Consider the following 18,759-nt stretch of genomic DNA (forward strand, 5'->3'; position numbering starts at 1 on the left):
CTGTTTACTAACTTGATGAAACTCTCACTGCTGGTTGGCGAGATACCAGATGTCTCCTTTCCCTGCTCATATCCGTTTACAAAAATACCATTTACTAATTTGGACCACATTTAAATGAAAAATAATGCACAACCAACTAACGGTGGCTACAAATGCACATTCCCTAACAAATGCCAGCACTTTGCATCACCGCGATAGCAAGGATTTGTATATCGATGTAATCGGTATATCGATCATCTCAAGTCACTTAAAATTGTTTCTTCACATTATCTTTTAGCCTCCCACATCCCTTGACAGATCTTTTGAAGAAATAAACTATGCTCTTTTGAGCTGCACGTGCACACTTCATGGCAGCTTTGGAAATGGCTCTCAAAAACCTAGCTAGCTATCATCATCCACTCCTGCATACAAAAAATTGCCAAGCAAACAAACAAATTAAACATACAAGCAATTTACATAACGCTAAATAAGACAATCCACATTTGGTTTATTACAGTTAGCTACTACACTAAGCCATGCTATACACATGTACAGTTAAATGGTAGTCTTTATTTGTTGAAAAATACAATGTTCAAAATGAAATGCTAAAAGTCTAAATCTATGCTATAAACAAATAATGAATATGTTTTACAGATAGCAATTTTATCCTCTCACATTTGTTGCTCACGCTTCTCATCTTGTCGGTGCAGGAAACATGGCTGCTCTGAAGCAGCACATTTGGTTAGCAGGGCAACCAATTGATTTTGACCAATCATAACAATTACAATTACAACCTGAGAGGTAAAGTCAGGACTGGATCAAATATGTGGATTCTATTTTGAACTACCAGAGCTAAAAATGCAGGTTAATGAAGCCGATGGAGAAAATTAGTATTGCAGGGCAAAATGGTTGGGTAAATTATGGAAAACAATGATCTGCTACAAATCACTAATTACATTTCTAAAATTGCAGTAAAATCAGTTTACTTAACTGATTACTTCACTGAAAGATTAATCACATTACTAATCAGGCTAACCTTTACTTTAGAAAGTTGATTCTATAACACTTTCCACAGATTTGAGCTTTTTCCCTCTCAACAAATTTCAATTAATGTCGATATTTCCTAATGTTTTATTGTCGTACCCCAGCTATTACAGACACACAAACAAATCTAAATATTTATTGAAATTTGTATGTGTTCTACATAAATATTTGGAACCCAAGTATTGCATTTGAAAGTCATTTTATTTGATTTAAATCATTTTCACACAATAAATAACTATTTAGTTCACTCGTTGTCTAGATAATAGTTTTAAACATAAAAACAAACAAAAACAAAAATTAAAAAAAACTCTTTTTATAATGGATTTACATAGTTTAATATTGAAAGCCTGGGTCTGGGACAGGGGGGGAAAAACAGTTTAATATTTACCTTAAAGGCATTTAAAAAGTTGAAGAAGCACCCTTCTATGCGTTACTGAACATCTCTTTGCAGAATCAGCTGAGCACATGCTTGAAGATATACTAAGGACAGTAGAGTTTTTACAAGTCCTGACGTGAGAACGCTTATTATACAGTACAGAATACAGTCTCATAAATCATCCCGTTCACAACTCTCCAGTTTCAGACAGAACCGATAAAAAGTTTCGACGGCGTGTGTTTATTGCTCTGATCATTCATTTCGAGAGTGCTGTGAACATGTTTCTCATTTCAATGAACCTTGAAATCTGCGTGCGCTCATTTGTTTGTGGAGCGTCGGACAGTGAGCGCTAATACACTATAAACCGCCCGCAGATACTCGTCACTGATTGGTGAAAATTTGCCCCCCACCCTTTGCCCATCAGCCGGTGCCACTATCCCCGTACAGTGTACACAAACGCACTCGCCGCCTGTCATTGCTCAGCATTCAGCTAGTGCTCTGTGTCGAGACCTTTATTCGCAAACAGAGGCAGCGCGCTTTACCCAAATGGACCTGGTGGACTTTACCTGAGTGGCAGAAACAGGGCGATTTAAGCAATTAGCAATGTCTATCTATTGCATTGCATGGATTTGTGGACTGTTACTTTCCCGGTTTTTGAAGAGGTAACCGTAAAGTGCATGCATGGATTGCCTTTTCCTATTGCTTTGGACTTTACAAGTCCCTCTTGTGAACAGCACATCAGTGAGATTGCTGGCGAGTGTGTCGTTTGGAAACTTTATTAAGGCAGGTGACATGCTGAAAATTCTTCATTTCTTATAGTGGTTTTTACTTAGTCTCATTTGACTATTATTCACAAGTAAATTTTGTTGTTTATATGCGCTTTTTGCAGGCTCTTCAGTTCTGTTGCTTCCACTCTGTGACATCAGCGTCAGTCTCATTTACCGGTGACTCCGGCGGCCTCTATCACGGTCTGTGCCTTTACATACTGCGATGATGGCAGTATTTCTTTTGAATGATGACAAGCCAGTGAATGATGATGATAGTCACATGCGCTCGCGCTCTTAAACCAAATAATGTACTTTAATTTGACAAACTGTGACCATACATGTCCTCCTTTGGGAATACATGCACACAGCCTTAATATATAAATAGCATACGCTTTAGCATTCCACATGTGTACTGTGAATTAAGTGTTTATGTCAGTCTCGTGCACCCTTGGTTGCGCGCTGGCACGCTTACTGTATGTGCGTGCGCATTAAAGGGATTCCCTTAAAATCGCGGTTGCCGCGTGCTACGAAAGCTAGTCAGAGAAAATGTATTCTCTTTTTTAAATTACCATGGTCCTTGGGGTCGAATGTCTGAGAATACTAGTGAATTTTGTTTTACGAATTATTTCCATGTTTAAATGTGAAAACCTCATATAATTAGTGTGGTCTCAGACTTCTGAACCTCAGTGTACATGAACACATGCTCAGTGAGACTTCCACATAACAAGGTGATACAGTTAGTTTTAACATGACCTCACTGACCTAATTCTTGTTTGTGCATTTGAGACAACATCCTGTTACTAAATCTCTACCATTGACTCACATTACATTATGTGAGACTAATGCAGTAATTAACAGAAACCCACTCATGTCAAATATATTTGTGTTAAGTTAGGTGATTTAAACTGTGTTTGTCTACCTCTCAGATTACGTTTTTGCTACACCAGTGGAAGTGGACTCACTCGGAGGCTACATTTCCCACAACGTTTCAAGGCATAGACGGAGTAGGAGGTCACTCTCAGAAACTGGTGGTCTTGTGCACTATCATGTCACTGCATTTGGCAAGGAATTACACCTGGATCTACAGCCGTCCAATGTGCTGGCAGAGGGTTTTACCATACAAACACTGGGTGCAAAAGGCATCAACACAGCAGCCCTTGACCCTGTCATTCATAACTGTCTCTACCAGGGTTCCATACGCAACCATTCTAAATCTTCTGTGGCTATATCCATATGCACTGGTCTGGTAAGTGTCTCCTCTTACACTCTAGCTAAAGGAACTTCATGTACTCACTAAGTAAATTGACATGTTTGAAGAAGCTCTAAATGTTGCCATTATCAGCTAAAGTTATGGAAAATATAATGTGCCTGAAGAGTATGGAAAAGACAGGTTTACTGGAGCACTGAAGTGAACTAAAGTGGAGACATAGCAGAGGGACATGGCTCATGTGGGGTGGAACATTGAGCTTTGCTTGACAAATCTTGGCCTCTCTGTTTTCCTTCAGAGAGGATCACATGTCACACCTTGGATGCTGGATTACTGTAAAACCATATCCAGCATTCTGCAGAGAGTCTCTCCTTTGGCTCCAGGCTCTTTTGTTCCTTGTTTGCCCTGCTTTCCTGTCTCCCTTGTTCTCAACAATTAAAGCCATATTGATGTTTTAAGCGCTTGGCTGCCAGCACTTATCTATGCATTGTCATTTTAATTAGCACTTGCTTCTCCACAATAAAACAGCAGTGATCCATTCTTTTAAAACTGTGTGATACACAATGTGATTTGGGAGCAATTGCTTTTGTATAGACTTTGAGAACTCTTTGATCTACAACCCTACCTCTTTGAAGTTCTATTTTTGCAGCAGTCTATAAAGGTGCCCCTATTTCAGATTTAGAGGGCACCAAACAAGACCTTTGTGTCCCTTCAGATTTTGTGCTTAAATGTAAAGAAGAAAAAGGAAATGTCCAAGTGAACAAGGGGTCTCTCTGTCACTCTCTCTCTTTCACTCTCACTTTCTCTCGCCATTTCTTTGTTGGAATGAGAAAGAATGAGTCACAGAGGACTTTAACCCTTCCATGTCATCTCCTCTTGATGAGGAGCTTTGGATTAAGTACAAATGAGAAACCATTCATCCCTCTGCTGATCCGCAGCAACCCCTTGTGCCCTGAAAGGCTGAGGAGGCAGTTGCTTAGAGAGATAGAGAGAGAGAGGTTTTGTGTGTTGAGAATGCCAGAGCAGAAGTGAAATAACTGCTTCTATGGATGAGAACTCCCACAGCTAGTACATTCAAAGATACAATAGTTCTGTCCATTGGGTTACTGAGTTAATGAAAGCCAGATTTGCTTGTACTAGTCCTCTTGCTCTCTGTTAAACAGTGCATAACATACCAGATGGAGAGGGTATACTGTTGTTAAATGAAGAACATACAGTCTTGGCCTTTAAATCAGGAACAGGGGGATTTAGACTCTCTAAATTCTGTTTCATTTTAAGTTTTAATTACTGTGCACTCTGTGCTCTTAAGTTGCTGCTATCACTTGCTTTAGATGGTTTGTCTAGACTCAGATTTAAGTGCTCGATCAAACAAGGACTTTGTTCCTATTTAATATACAGAGCAGTATTTTTTTGTTGTAGAGCATCTTCTATCCAACCCTGAAACAACACACCTGAAAGTAAAAATATGGGGTGGACTGATATGTTTTTTCAGGGTTGATACTGATTAGGGCTGAAATGATTAGTCAGTGTTATCGACAACAAAAAATATTGACAAAAAGTTTTGTTGTCGAATTCGTTTGATCTAATTTAATGTAACATGAGATCGGTTTAAACTCTAATGATGAGAGCACACTGCAGCTCATACCTGAATTAGGAGAGGAATAATTACATAACTCACAGTGCAGATGCACTCTAAACGTTCCAAAAAGCTTGATGTAGATTGCAAATTATGAGGGAATTGTAATGCAAAAATACAAAGTAAGTAAATACAGAAGCACTATCGTTGTGGAATAAGTGGAGCTGGAGCTGCAGCTCCGCTGAAGCAAAACTTGCATGTAGAGCGCCATTAAAGGAAACACCCCAAAGTTACATTAAAGCTTTATTAAAGTTCAAATAATATGGAAACAAACCAAGTAAATAACTACAAACTCTGAAACTGGCATTTTTCTGTGCAGAGGAAGTGGGAGGCGCTCCTAGCAGCAATTATTTTGAATAATCGACAAGAGCCATACTATTTGCAAAATTATGCCATGCCAAAATCAAATACGTACACAACAAATCTGAGAGCAAACTTAACAAGGCACCATTCTGATGTACATCTAACGGAACAGCAAATGGCTGATGAGTGGATAACTCTCAACTCTCTCTGGTACAAGATCACACACCAAAGTTACCACCAATCTTAACTAATGCAATCAAAATAACCCAGTCAGTATTTATTTCATTTGCAAACATATGCGCCCTCAGTGTTGTAGAGAATGAAGACTTCCGTAATATTGTGAATACAGTTGAGCCTCATTATACAATACTCTCCCGACAAAACATCACTGACATCACTGTGCCCAAGTTGTACAAGGAGTTAAAAATTAAGTTGCTGGAATCTCTCAGTTCAGCTAAGAGTATCGCTTTGACATGCGACACTTGGACATCGAGGGCCACTGAATCATATGTAACCATAACAGCTCATCACATAATGTATGAGTGGAATCTGGGCTCGTATGTTCTACAAACAAGAGTGATGCAGGTCAGCCACACAGGGGAGAACATTGCAGGTTTACTAAAGGTTGCCGTTACTAAATGTAATGAAAGCACTTTTATTTTTTTTCTTTACTGATATCGTCAAATGTTCATTCCTTTACTCAGATTGCACAAAAAGTAGTGCTATGATGTTGGATGTTACAAAGACTGATAAATGCAAATGCAGATCCCACTGTTTTGATTAGATTAAAAAAGTACACTTTTCTTTATACTATGACAGTTTTCCTAAAATTAGATTTAAGAAATCGCAATATATCGCCTTGCTTACAGTATCACAATATACTGAATCTAGACCCCTGTATCGTGATATATATCGTATTGCCAGATTCTTGCCAATACACATCCCTACTAAATAACAGACCAATCATAACAGAATGTTATGTATAAACATGTGATAACAGACAAGAATCAACGTTATTGGAGTTGACACTCTTCATGTAGCTTGCTGGCTAGCCCATTTAGTCAAGTGCTAAAAGGGCAATGGGATTTTATTCACAATTGAGGTGAAAGATTTAACACTAGCTAAGTTGATGTTACGTTCACTAAACCTTTTAACGTTGATTAGCTAGCTACTGCTATCAATGCCATCACCAGCTATAACATGTAAAAACATAAACTTATATGGGCGAGTACTATGTTAAATCAGTCCTTTTGTCTGCCACCCATCTATATTACTGCTCACTGTATTTCTCCGAAATGGTCTACTGTCGTCTGCGATGGACTGGCGACCTATCCAGGTTGTCCCCCGCCTTTCGCCCAATGTTAGCTGGGATAGGCTCCAGCCCCCCGCGACCCTGTACACAGGATAAGCGGTTGACGATGGATGGATGGATGGTCTACTGTCGTTGAATTAACCTCATCTGCAGTTCTACTATACGGCACCTCATGTTGCAGGCCAAGGGAGAGAGGCAATGCCTGCAGAGCTCGAAAGGGCATTAATGAAGCATGTTAATTTGGTGCTACAGAAAAATATTCAAAGACATAGCATGAAATGAGTTTGAATCCAGGGCGTACTGAGTGACTACAGCCAAGTCTCCTAAGCAAACAAATTGGCCCGGTTGCCAGGGAGGGTGAAGTCACATGGGGTAACCCGTGGACTGTGGATCGCGGAGAGTATCATGAGCTTCCAAATACTGTGAGTGTCCGTGGTGTCATGTACAGCGAGCCACGTGTTAAGATGTGCAGATTGACAGAAGCAACTGAGACTTGTCCTCCGTCACCCAGATTGTGGTGAGTAACTGCGCCACCATGAGGACCTACTAAGTAATGGGAATTGGGAATTCCAAATTTGGAGAAAAGTGGATAAAAAAAAACAAAAAAAAACATAGCATTAAAGATCAATGCTATCTACGCCCTGGAGCACTTGCAGTGTACACAGCTCCTTTGTTATGTCACGCTGCTAAACAAAAATTTAGTAACGGTGAGATGGGACAACCATTGTCATGATGTCTCGTGGTCCGGATGGAACAAATCTGGGGTCCGTACCCCTGGACTGATGTTTATTGTAACTTCAGTATCTGCATTCATACTTTTGAAAACAACTTTTCTTTTCAGTGTTTCATCTTTCTCTCACTGCTTTCCTCTTTCCCACCTCTCCCCCACGAATATGGAGTACAGTGTTGATTGGCCATTTACTTGAGACCTATAACCAATCCTATAATACTGTGGGCGGGACATTGAGCCAGACGACAAGAAAAAAACCTTTCAGAGAGAGGCAGTCACAACAGAGCCAATGGAGTGCATTTTAAAATTTATCAGCAGTAAGATCAGACAAAATAATGATTCCGATAATTAGAAAAATTATGTGTATTGGATCCGATTATCATCCAGGCCCCTAGTAGAAATCAGTGCTAGTTGATTTGTTTATTAGTTGAGTTATGTATATTATTTATGTGTTGTTTTAAAAATCTTATAGATGGGATAAATCTAGGATTAATGTGTAATTACCAAGGCCACAGCACAAGCTGTTTAAAAAAAGGATTGAAAGGTTGAGCTTACAAAGACATGCTCTGCTTTTTCCTGTTAAGAAGTCAGAATGGTGGAAATTTTACTGGATCGAAATGCTGGTTTACATGTAGGCATAGAAAAATCCACACCCTCAGGCCTTCCCTGGGTCACCGTTCCATGAGACTGTCAACAGGTTCAAGCAAACCCCCCTTCGAATGGGCCAATCCGGCAACCGTATATTTCAGAACTGCAATGAAAGACTTTTAAGATATTTCATAATACAACATAGGTTATTGATGAATTAGGCTTTTACAACAACCCATCATGTTGCTTCGAAGATTTGTTTGATACATGACAGTGCTGGGCACTCTCTCATGGCTTATTGACTAGCTTTAACTTATTCACAGTCCTGACAGCACATCAAGTAGGAAGTTAAGTAGTAGAATTGGCTTGTTTGTGAATTTAACAGACACCATTATTTGTTTACAATCAGCATGTTAGAAAATGCTGCTAGGTAGGCTTACAAAAGTTTGACTAAATTGCCTTATTATAGGCAATAACTGGTTATAATTGTTGAGATTCTGAGCCAATTGAATTATCTCCGTCAAGCCATGTTGATCTTATTTATTTTTTTTTTTGATGCTCTATGAAGGTGTTTTGCTAGCTCTTTGGTATTCCAAATGGGGAAAAATAAAATAAAATCCCCAGCTTGTTCTTACTGGATGTCAGCAGAGAATTATCAGATTTTCCATCACTCAGTTTATCTAAGTATAATTACTGATCCTTCTAATCTTTTGATTGTTTTTTGAGCATAGATTTGTAGGGTAGAGTGTCCATTAATTAAAATTTCCCTCCACTAAATTTCAGCTTTTCCAAACATGTCCAATCATGCTGAACTCAGACATGACCTTTCCCCAAGTCCTCCAAATGGGCTCTTCTGTTCACGGTCAGATTATAACTTAAATTTTCACCTAGTTACTATTTACATGACAGGACACAGGAAATAAATTCTTATATTCTTATCTTCAAATTCACACCTAAGCACACCTATTTATATGGATCCATTGCTCATATCAAATTAATCGAATGAATGTCAAGCCTAGTGATTGATTAGATTATGTGAGATCATTTTAAAGACATAAATATTGTAAATTCATGTAAACACACACCTTAAGATTCATTATGTAAGCTGTGTAAACAGAGAAAAAAACCTTAATTAAATCAATTATGTACTACACACAGATGTTATGAGGTGTTAGGTGCTTTTGCTGAGCAGGTTTCCCACAGACTTTCTTTGTCTGGCAGAGGCTTTAGGGTTGGGGGAGTGGTTTGGTTCTTTTTGGATGGCAAAGTGCTCTTTTATCTTTTATGGACTTTCATAGTCCAGCCTTATGGGTGCTAGACAGTCTGTGAATGTGTGAGGTGCAGTTAGAGGTGTGTATGTGAATGTGTGTGTGAATTGCCGCTGAAGCACTTCAGCTGTGTTTATTCAGCACCAGCCCTGCTGGTTCAGGCTGATGCGCTAACGTGTGGGATTGCATTTAGGGACAGTAGTGATGCTAATTCACTCTGACTGGAAAGGAGGAACGCTGTCAGTGCACTCAAAGCTTGTCTGGATAAACTGCAGTGAGTGTAGCGCACCAGGCCTTTCAATCGGAATTTACCATATACCTACTTCAAGAACAAATTATGTGGCTTTGGAAATTGCGATAAAAAGGCTTTGGGGTTTCCATCAGGCATGTTTTTTGTTATGATAGCAATCAAACATTGTGATACATTGCAATGTATTGAATAGTAGTTTGTGGCATATGCATTGTGTTGTGTATCGTATTATGATTTATTTAATGAGTAACGATACCAAGTACTACAGGAACATGCGTGATGTGGCGGATATTTATACTTATCTGAGTTTCGGAAGAGCAGACAGACAATTTTAACCAGAGTGAATATAGACTGGGCTCCTTTGAAGTTACAAATGTTCCCCTCTGCCCAGTTCATAATTCACAGGGTGTTATGCCATGTTACCTATTCCCTGGTGGTCTCCGTGGTGACAGTGATATAGAGACTGCTTGGGGATGCCAGAGAAAGAGGTCCGGTGAGAGAGTGAGAGAGAGAAAGCGAGGAGCAAAGGCAGGCTGCTCCCTCGCTGTTCCTGTAATAGTCATTGTCCTCACTCTCTTCAAGACTAATAACTATATAATAACATATAGTGGTGTAGTGGCTGTCACACTTGGGTTGAGAAGCCATACGTATTATAAGTAATCACAGATCTAGTGCCTAGAATGATTTGGTACTGATATTTTAAAATGCTAATTTTCCTTATGGGCCAGTCCTTATGCTCATGCATCTCTGTGATAGTAACAGGGTTATAAAATTACACCCTTTTGACTTAAAAAATAAGCTGTGTGATATCTGAGGCTTGTGCAGCAGCTTCATCTTTTAAACTAATTTCTTGTTTAGTTTTTTAAGAATTAATTAGTTTACTAATTCTGGTCTGAAGTAATGGAGAAATTCTATTTATTTTCTGAAGGGTGATTAATGATAGAAAAACCTAACGATTCACCTTGGTGAATCGTTTATTTTAACTAATTCATGTGCACGAACTGCTCCAGCAACCCAATTCACTTATATGTTTTGGTCTTCTCTGGTCGAATCCAAATAAACTGGTGAATCATTTATTTGAACCAGTTTGTTTACAAGAACTGAAAAGTAAATTTTACATTTCAGTGCAACCTAAGTAAATTAGTGAATCGTTTATTGTAACTGGTTCATTTATATGAACCGCTCCACCGAACCGATTCACTTGAATACTTTGGACTTCTCACTGCCATATATAAGAGAGATGTTGGTTTAGGTGAGTGCATTTGTTTACTATCTCAGCTGTATTGCTTTGTGCAATGTAATATAAGAAAATAAATAAATAAATAAATAAAATAAACAAGCGATGTTTTGTAATGCTACACACTTGTTGGAAAAAGTACTGTAGCATGTTAAAAGTTAAAAGGTGGTGTAAGTGATTTTTTTAATGTATTTATTTTATCAATTGACATGAAGGAGATGTTCCTATTACCCATCAGATAGCCTATCACTGAAGTAGGTGCCATGAAATGTCACACCTGTCTATGTAACAGCCCTTGGCTAGGCAAGCAGCGGCTGAAGAAATATCCGCGGGACGTGGTCAGATCCTTTGTTTAGCCAATCAGAAGATGTTCTGCATGTCAGTCATTTAACGTGTTGACAGAGAAGCCCATAAATGCTTGTATTAGTGCCTGTACTAGGTCCTGCTCCCATTAAATGCTCAAGGGGACACATTACCCTCTATCTGCTCCAACACAACAGTCTCTAATGCGTTATTTGCTCATGTCTTTGGCGTGCAGGATAGTTGGAGGCTTAAAAAAGCACTTATAGTTTACACAAAGAAATGCTAATTATGTCTCATAGATTCACAGAAGCAGGTATTAAATGATTTCCATTACTTGCACTGAAGACATTCGAGTGATGTAGTCACAGAAAGATCATATGGAACCCACATAAAATAGAGTAGTGCTTTTAGAGCCATGGTTTATTAGTTCATTCCGAACATCTGATATTCCTTTGAAAATGTGACGGTACTTTAAATCTCACAGTATCACTGAGGGGAGTATGAGTTAAAAGACCTCTAGTGGTTTTTGCGTTTGCTGTGAAAATGAAACATGTTTATCTGGCTGACGGTGGCCCTCTAATCAACATCTCTTACAAGTGTTTCTTGAAGGAGATAACTGGAAGTCTGACACATGAATGTGAAACCAGAAGAAGAGACTGTGGTTGAATTATTCCCATCTTTCCTTGAATGTAACTGAATTAAATTGTAATTGTAATTAAATTAACTTTTAAGTCAACATTTGGTTTTTGAAGAAGAGGGTATTTGTGTCATTATGTGATGACCTATCATATATTGTTACATAAAAACTGGCTTTCCACTGACAGCATATTTAATCAGTGTGCTGTTGTGCCTGAATTTTGTTTCCTTTTGTAGAATGAAGTTTTGAAATTGTGCTACTTAAAAGCAACACTATTTAGTGGCCCTCTTGCCTATGTCAAATACACAAATTGATGTAGAGATAATAGGATCTCCTGAGTCCAGCAAAAGTTTGTTCTTGTCAGTTAGTTTCCGCTTTCATGTCTGCAGCCAGCTCCTTTCTGTCCTCATCTCCTCAGACATGCTGCAAGAAAAAAAAAAAAGTGGACCTTGGTCCAGATGGAATCCATTTACTCCCATTAACAAAGCAAGGCACCTCCATCTGCTAACTGCTGAGCAAAGTTGTTAGATATTTGACAGTAAAGTTTGGTATGTCTATAAAACAAATTGAGTACATGTGTTATGATTGTGCGAAGTGGACTGCGGACCACTTGCAGTGGCCCTCCAGGATGTTGGTTAAACACAAGCTTGATGGGTGGCTTGTATGGGAAGGGCTTCACTACAGGAAGCTCATCTCGGGTAATGTGCTAACAGGTTTCATTCAGGAAAGGGCCAGTCAGTCAGCCTTATTAATCAGCTGAGGTTGCATTTTGTCTTGCATCCCCACACTTTGATGACACTTTGGATTTGTCACAGTCATGTCAAGGGTTTTTGTCTGTGCACTCCTAAGGAGTAATTAAGTTTTTTCTTCAGGCAACAATAAATATAACAATATAAGCATTGTTATATAACAATATAAGGCAGCAGTAAATCGAACAATAACTTAATGACTAATAGGTAAAGTATTGACAATACTGTATGTACAGTCCACAGGCAATATGTTTACAGTATATATACAGTTGAGACATAAAACAAATGATGAAATATCCCAACATACTTTTACAACAATACAGTGTACTATAGGATATAAGATTGATCATGTTTACCTGAGGGAAAAAGTGGATTATAATGAAGAGAAATGGTTCATTTTATCTGTCAGTGTGTGGTTTCAAATGTAAAGATGTGCACCCACATCACAGTGGTGGGAGTTGTCAAGTTATTTTTGAAAGTAGTGTTTCATCATTTTTGCAGAGCATGCATCAATGCCACTGGTTTTCTGGTTGTAAGTAAAGTCTTAATGCAAAACTACACTGTAATTCCAACATGCTAATAGTAGGGCGATACAGCGCTATTATCATCAAAAAAGAAAGTTAACCCTGTTATTTATAAGTAAATTACATACTACCCTTCTTTGGTAGATTTGTATGTGGCAGACATTAGAATGTGTATAATCTGTAAACATGTGTGTGTTTGTGTGTGTGTGTGTGTGTGTGTGTGTGTGTGTGTGTGTGTGTGTGTGTGTGTGTGTGTGTGTGTGTGTGTGTTTGCTTGTGTGTTCTATGTTCTAAATGCTTCAATGTAGATATATATATATTTTACAGTGGAACACACTATGACTGCTGAATGATTCACAGGGGTGGAAAGAGTACTGAAAAATAATACTCAAGTAAAAGTACTGTTACTTCTTAAAAAATTTAGTTTGAGTAGAGAAAAAGTACCTGTCCTAAAATCTAGACAAGTAAGAGTAAAAGAGTAGCTCAATTAAAAGTACTCATGAGTAGTGAGTATTGAGTACTGAGTTGTGAAAGCTACTCAATGCTCGATGCAAATACCGTAATTTACATTCCCCTTTATGGCTGTGTCCCAGAAAGAATACAAAATATTGGTATTTTATAGGAGTTTGTGACTGACAATTGTAAAAATACATAATTTATCTATGATACTTTATACACTACATGAATCTATGGAAAAAAGAATAATAAAAGGGCAACATGAAAAAATCTAAAAGTTATTTTCAATACAATGATCCCCATTTTATATAATAATATATGAAACAATTACATTAAAATCAGTGTAATGATTTATATGTAATGTCTAAATTTCCTTTAATGCTGACAGAGAGTTACTTTTGAGCATAAAACATGTTCAAAACAGAAAAGAAACACTAAAAGCAGGGTCACTTGGTGCGTCATGTCCTGCACAATAGATGGGGTAGAGTAGTTGTTTGGTAGAGGGGCCACGTCGGGTTTCCAAGGTATAATTCACACAAAAATGAAAATTCTCTCATCATTTAGTCACCCATATGCCATTCTGGATGGGTATGGCTTTCTTTCTTCAGCAGAACACACATTTTCACAAGATTTTGAGAAGAATATTTCAGCTTTGTAGGTCCATGCTATACAAGTGAATGGGTGCCAAAATTTTGAAGCTCCACAAATCACATACGTCAGCATAAAAGTAGCCTAATCTATGTGACTCCAGTGGTTGACTCCAGTGGTTAAATCCATGTCTTCTGAAGAGATATGATAGGTTGGGTGTGAAACAGATCAATATTTAAGTAAATTTTTACTATAAATTCTTCTCCCTGCTCAGTCAATCTCCACTTTAACTTTCACATTCTTCTTCTTTTTGTTTGGTGATTCACATTCTTCATACATATCGACATCTATTGGGCAGGGAGAAGAATTTATAGCAAAGATTTACTTAAATATTGATCTTTATCTCACCCATACCTATCATATTGCATCTGAAGACATGGTTCCCTTTACAAAAAGCTTCACTACGATGTTGCGCTGCTAAGCGCTACGCGGAACAGCTCTAGCTGTGAGCCGAGCTGAATAATGTGTGGAACACGTCAATGAACATTGACCGGAATTTATAGCCTCGGCTGATGTAATCATTAGATGCACCTGAGGCCAGGCTATAAATGGATACGTCACCAGGTGTCGGTAGAAAACTCTTTTTCAGAACGATTCTGTTTCTGTGTGTTTCACACACCCTGTCAAAACTTTCTTTCCTCTGTTAGGAGATAGAATCAGTTAGGCAGTGTGCAGTGAACGTTGTTCTATTTTTCTCTTCTGTTTAGAAAATATTATTTATATATATATTTCTAAAAAAAAAAAAAAAAAAAAGAGAGAATGATTGAAAGCCGCAAACGGTGCGTGTTCCCCTCTTCTCGCTCTATAGCTGAAGACGGCACACATCAGTTTTTGCTGTTTCTTTGGGGGTAAGAGCACGCTGCTCTCGCGTTGCAGAAGGGCGGGTGTGAGCACTGCGATTTGCTTTAACAGGCAGAGTGCTTCGTGCTCGCCTCGCTTGCTTCCGGGAGTCAGCACTCACGAAAAGATCGTTCGTGGGGCTCGTGCATGGATTTGGCTGAGGAGCAAGAGACGGGTTGACCCCTTCTCTCACTCTCTCCCCAAACCCAGCTGGTCCTTCACATGATCTCGGCGCGTTCCGACGCTTCTTCGGATCATGAGGTGGATCGCGATTCTCTTCCCGCCTCCGAGCTTTCCGTCCGCGATAAAAAATCTACGGAGGAATTGCTCAATGTTGTTACTCGTGCGGTTGCCAGATTGGACTGGCCACGCGAAAAAGAGACCCCCAAACGCTCCAAATTAGGGGATAGATTTTATCTTCCAGTCTAAGAAAGGGAGTGCCTCATGGGTCCCTTCCCTTTCTTTGATAAACTCCATGAAGAGCTTTTTCGCTCATGGAGAACCCCTAAAAAAACAAAAAAAACAAATATATATAAAAAATATATATATATTTTCTTCCCGTGTTCACATACCCTCGACGTCATTATATTCGACTATCATTATATTCGACTATCGTGGGTGCTGAGGCACGGGGGTATTCAGTGATGCCGCCGGTCGAAGAGACGCTTGCGGGCTATCTCTCGCCGGGCTCGGCATCGTCACTTAAGAAGCCCTCTCTCCCTCAAAGCCTTGTAGGACAACCTCCACTTTAGTGGGAAGGGCTTATCAAGCAGCAGGTCAGGCTGGTGCTGCTCTGCACACTATGCTGTTTTTCAGGCGTACCAGGCTGACCTCCTGGACGACCTGAGTGTGGGTTCTGCGCTTGACGAGCAAGCCTCAGACCCACCTCGGTCCTGACTGAAGGGAGGCTCAAAAGCAAAGCGTGGCGAGTCGTGCTCCTCCTCCCAGGGATTGGGGACAGTCTCGCCGCCCTCGCCAGCCCCGAAGCAAGACCTCAGGACTATAAATTCTAGTAAGAGAAAACCCTGACGGTCTTGCACCTAGATTAGGGGTAGCTCCCTCGGGACGGGCGCATGCTTCACTTCACCCCTCCCGGTAGCCCCTCGAAGCCCCTCCATTCCCGCCACCTCTTGGTGTTTCGGGTTGCAGAGGCTTCCATCAAAATTGGGTGTTTTCAGCTGTTCCTGCATTTTATTCAGGACGCGAAACACCGACAACCCTCAACAGGAAGTTTTAAAATATAATACCCATCTCAGAGATCCTGGCAGCGTGGAAACTTCTGCCGGATATATTCTTTTCTGTGGGTCTTATAAGGGCGTCAGGATTTAATTCTCTCGCCGCTTTTCCGTGTTTCAACAGCGTGTTCTCACTACCGTAAACCGGATTTCTTTTTTTATAAAAAAAAAACAAAAACAAAACAAAAAACTCAATCTCCTGGTTAAAGGGGCCATGGTATGTGTTCCCCTTCCAGAGAGAGAGTTAGGTTATTACACTAAATACTTCCCGTTTCCCATGGAGGGTGAGGGGTGGCGTCTGGCTTAGATCTTAAAGCTTGAACTACCCGTGGGTGTTCAAGTCCAAGATGATGCCTGTCAAGACGGTCGTGTCTCAAGCCCTACAACTCGTTTGGCTGGTCACCATCGATCTTATGACGCACTTCTATACTTCATTTAGAAGTTCTGCCACAACATGGAAAGTTCCTGAGGTTCACTTCGGGGCTGAAGTCTTCCAGGGTCAGGTTCTTTCACTCAGCCTAGCCCTTTTTACCCGCACATTCACAATGCATGATGTAGCGCTGGCTCCTTGCGACTCCGGGGCATCTGCATTCTGACTTACGTAGACGACTGGCTGATCCTAGTGCAGTTCCAGGAACTGGCAGTTCAGCACAGGGACATCGTCTTAGCTCATCTGTTTCTCTGGGGTTGAGGCTCAATGCCAAGAAAAGCGTCCTCTCTCCCACTCAAAACACTGTCTATCGGGGCATCGTATGGAGTTCAATCACAATGCGGGCACAACTTTCTCCCGCTAGGATTGAGTCCATTCAGATCACCCTGAGCAAAGTCAGGCTAGGTCAAGGTTGCACTGTTATCAGTATCAACGATTTCCAGGTCTCAGAGCGAACGCGTCCACGGTGATCCCTCTGGACCTTCTGCTCATGAGACCGTGTTTGTTGTGGCCAAAAGCCAGGGGATTTCTTCCAAGGGCCAAAACCCCTGGGCTAAATAGGGTTACGCGCCTCAGGCTTCATTCCCTTTCTATGTGGTTCAGACCCCGGTTTTCTGCCTTGGGTCCCACTCTAGGTGCATCTTGTTGTCGCAGACTGCTAACGACAGACGCCTCCCTGGCGGGCGGGGTAGCGGCCTTAAGTGGTCATCCAGCTTAAGGGGATAGGAGGGTCGTCAGCTCGGTTGTCACAGTCACTGTCTCGGGTTGATGGCTATATTTCTGGCCCTGAAATACCTCCTCCTGAGGCTGCCATGTCTTGGTGCGGGTGGACAATACAGCGGTAGCCTCTTACATAAATCTTCAAGGAGACCCACGTTCTTGTCAGCTGTATTTCTGACACGTCGGATTCTCCTTAGGTCCCAGGGTAAGCTCCTGTCACTCAGGTCAGTTATATCCCTGGATACCCGTATACGGGAGCAGATTTATGGTCCAGACAGGAAATACCAACGGGGAGTTAAGAACTCCACCCTAAGGTAGTAGTTGCCCAGAGTTCGCCAGCAAGGGTTTTTGCCTCTTACTGATAGCACCGCGCTGGCCGAACAGGGCTTGGTTCTCGGAGCTAATCTCTTCCCTCGACGACTCGCCTTGGGCGATTCCGAACAGGAAGGATCTTCTATCTCAGGCACAGGGCAATATTTCATCCCTGCCCCGAATTGTGGAATCTTTCATGTTTGGCCCCTAAGGGTACCAACTGAGGGACACAGGGCTTTCTCCTGAGGTTATCGAGACCTTTTTAAATGCCAGGCTTTTTCCACTTGGAACAAGTTTGGGTGAAATCTTAGGGCTCTTCGCCTCTATGGATAGCGCAATGTCTCCTCTACTTCTCCCTGAAATCACCCAGCCCCCTTGGGTCTGGACGTTAAGACACATACATGACCCAGAATGCGTCTGTATGCATTTCTTTCCCCAGTTTCTCTGCTCCCGGGAGTCTTGGCGATGTTCACCAGCAAGGGTCTTGCCTCGTATTAATGGCGCCACGCTGGCCGAACAGGATATGTTTCTCAGAGCTAATTCCTCTCCTCGACGGCTCGCCTTGGGCGATTCTGAACAGGGAGGACCTTCTCATCCTTGGCCCGAATTGTGAAACCTTTCATTCTGGCCCCTAAGGGTACCAAATTGGGTTCACAGGGTTTTCTCTTGGGGTTATCAAGACCATTTCTAGTGCTAGGGCTCCCTCCACTTGGAACTGATCTGGATAGATTTTACAGGGCAGAAGAGGACCTCTTCGCCTCTGTTGATAGCGCAATGTCTCCTCTACTTCTCCCCGAGTCGCCCAGTCCCCCTCGGGAGGGGCTTAACGTAGTAACGCAAATGCGCCTGCATGCGTTTCCATCTACTAAAGTTCTTATTACAGAACCAGCTAACTGCCAGTTTGCTTCAGTTCTGGATTTTCTGTAGAAAGAACTGTCAGCGGGCACTTGCCTCGCCACTGCCAGGTTCTATGTGGCCACTGCGGTTTGCCACGGCTTGGTGGGCGGGGTGCCCTCAAAGAGGCATCCTCATTATTGCCCGGGCCTACGAGGCGCGCGGTCAAGCTTCGCCAGTAGGGTTCAGGGCGCACTCTACCAGAGGGCTCTCCACCTCTAAAACCTTGGCTAGAGGTCTCCCTCTGCAGCAAGTTTGTGATGCGGCAGGTTGTCCTCTCCGCACACATTCGTTAGATTTTTATAGTTTGGATG

At 41.1% G+C, this 18,759-nt stretch overlaps 1 protein-coding gene across 1 annotated transcript in view; it reads left to right on the forward strand.

The window, feature by feature from the left end:
* Positions 1-2,080: 2,080 nt before the first annotated feature.
* The window catches only part of LOC127634948 (A disintegrin and metalloproteinase with thrombospondin motifs 18-like), an 82,681-nt gene continuing 66,002 nt past the window's right edge, over positions 2,081-18,759 (forward strand). The window contains exons 1-3 of the mRNA XM_052114756.1: positions 2,081-2,182; positions 2,289-2,367; positions 3,093-3,412. Of these exons, the coding sequence (XP_051970716.1) occupies positions 2,081-2,182; positions 2,289-2,367; positions 3,093-3,412 (501 nt within the window). The remainder of the gene's footprint in view (positions 2,183-2,288; positions 2,368-3,092; positions 3,413-18,759) is intronic.

This window comes from Xyrauchen texanus, chromosome 1, assembly GCF_025860055.1.
Source record: "Xyrauchen texanus isolate HMW12.3.18 chromosome 1, RBS_HiC_50CHRs, whole genome shotgun sequence".
Taxonomy (NCBI): domain Eukaryota; kingdom Metazoa; phylum Chordata; class Actinopteri; order Cypriniformes; family Catostomidae; genus Xyrauchen; species Xyrauchen texanus.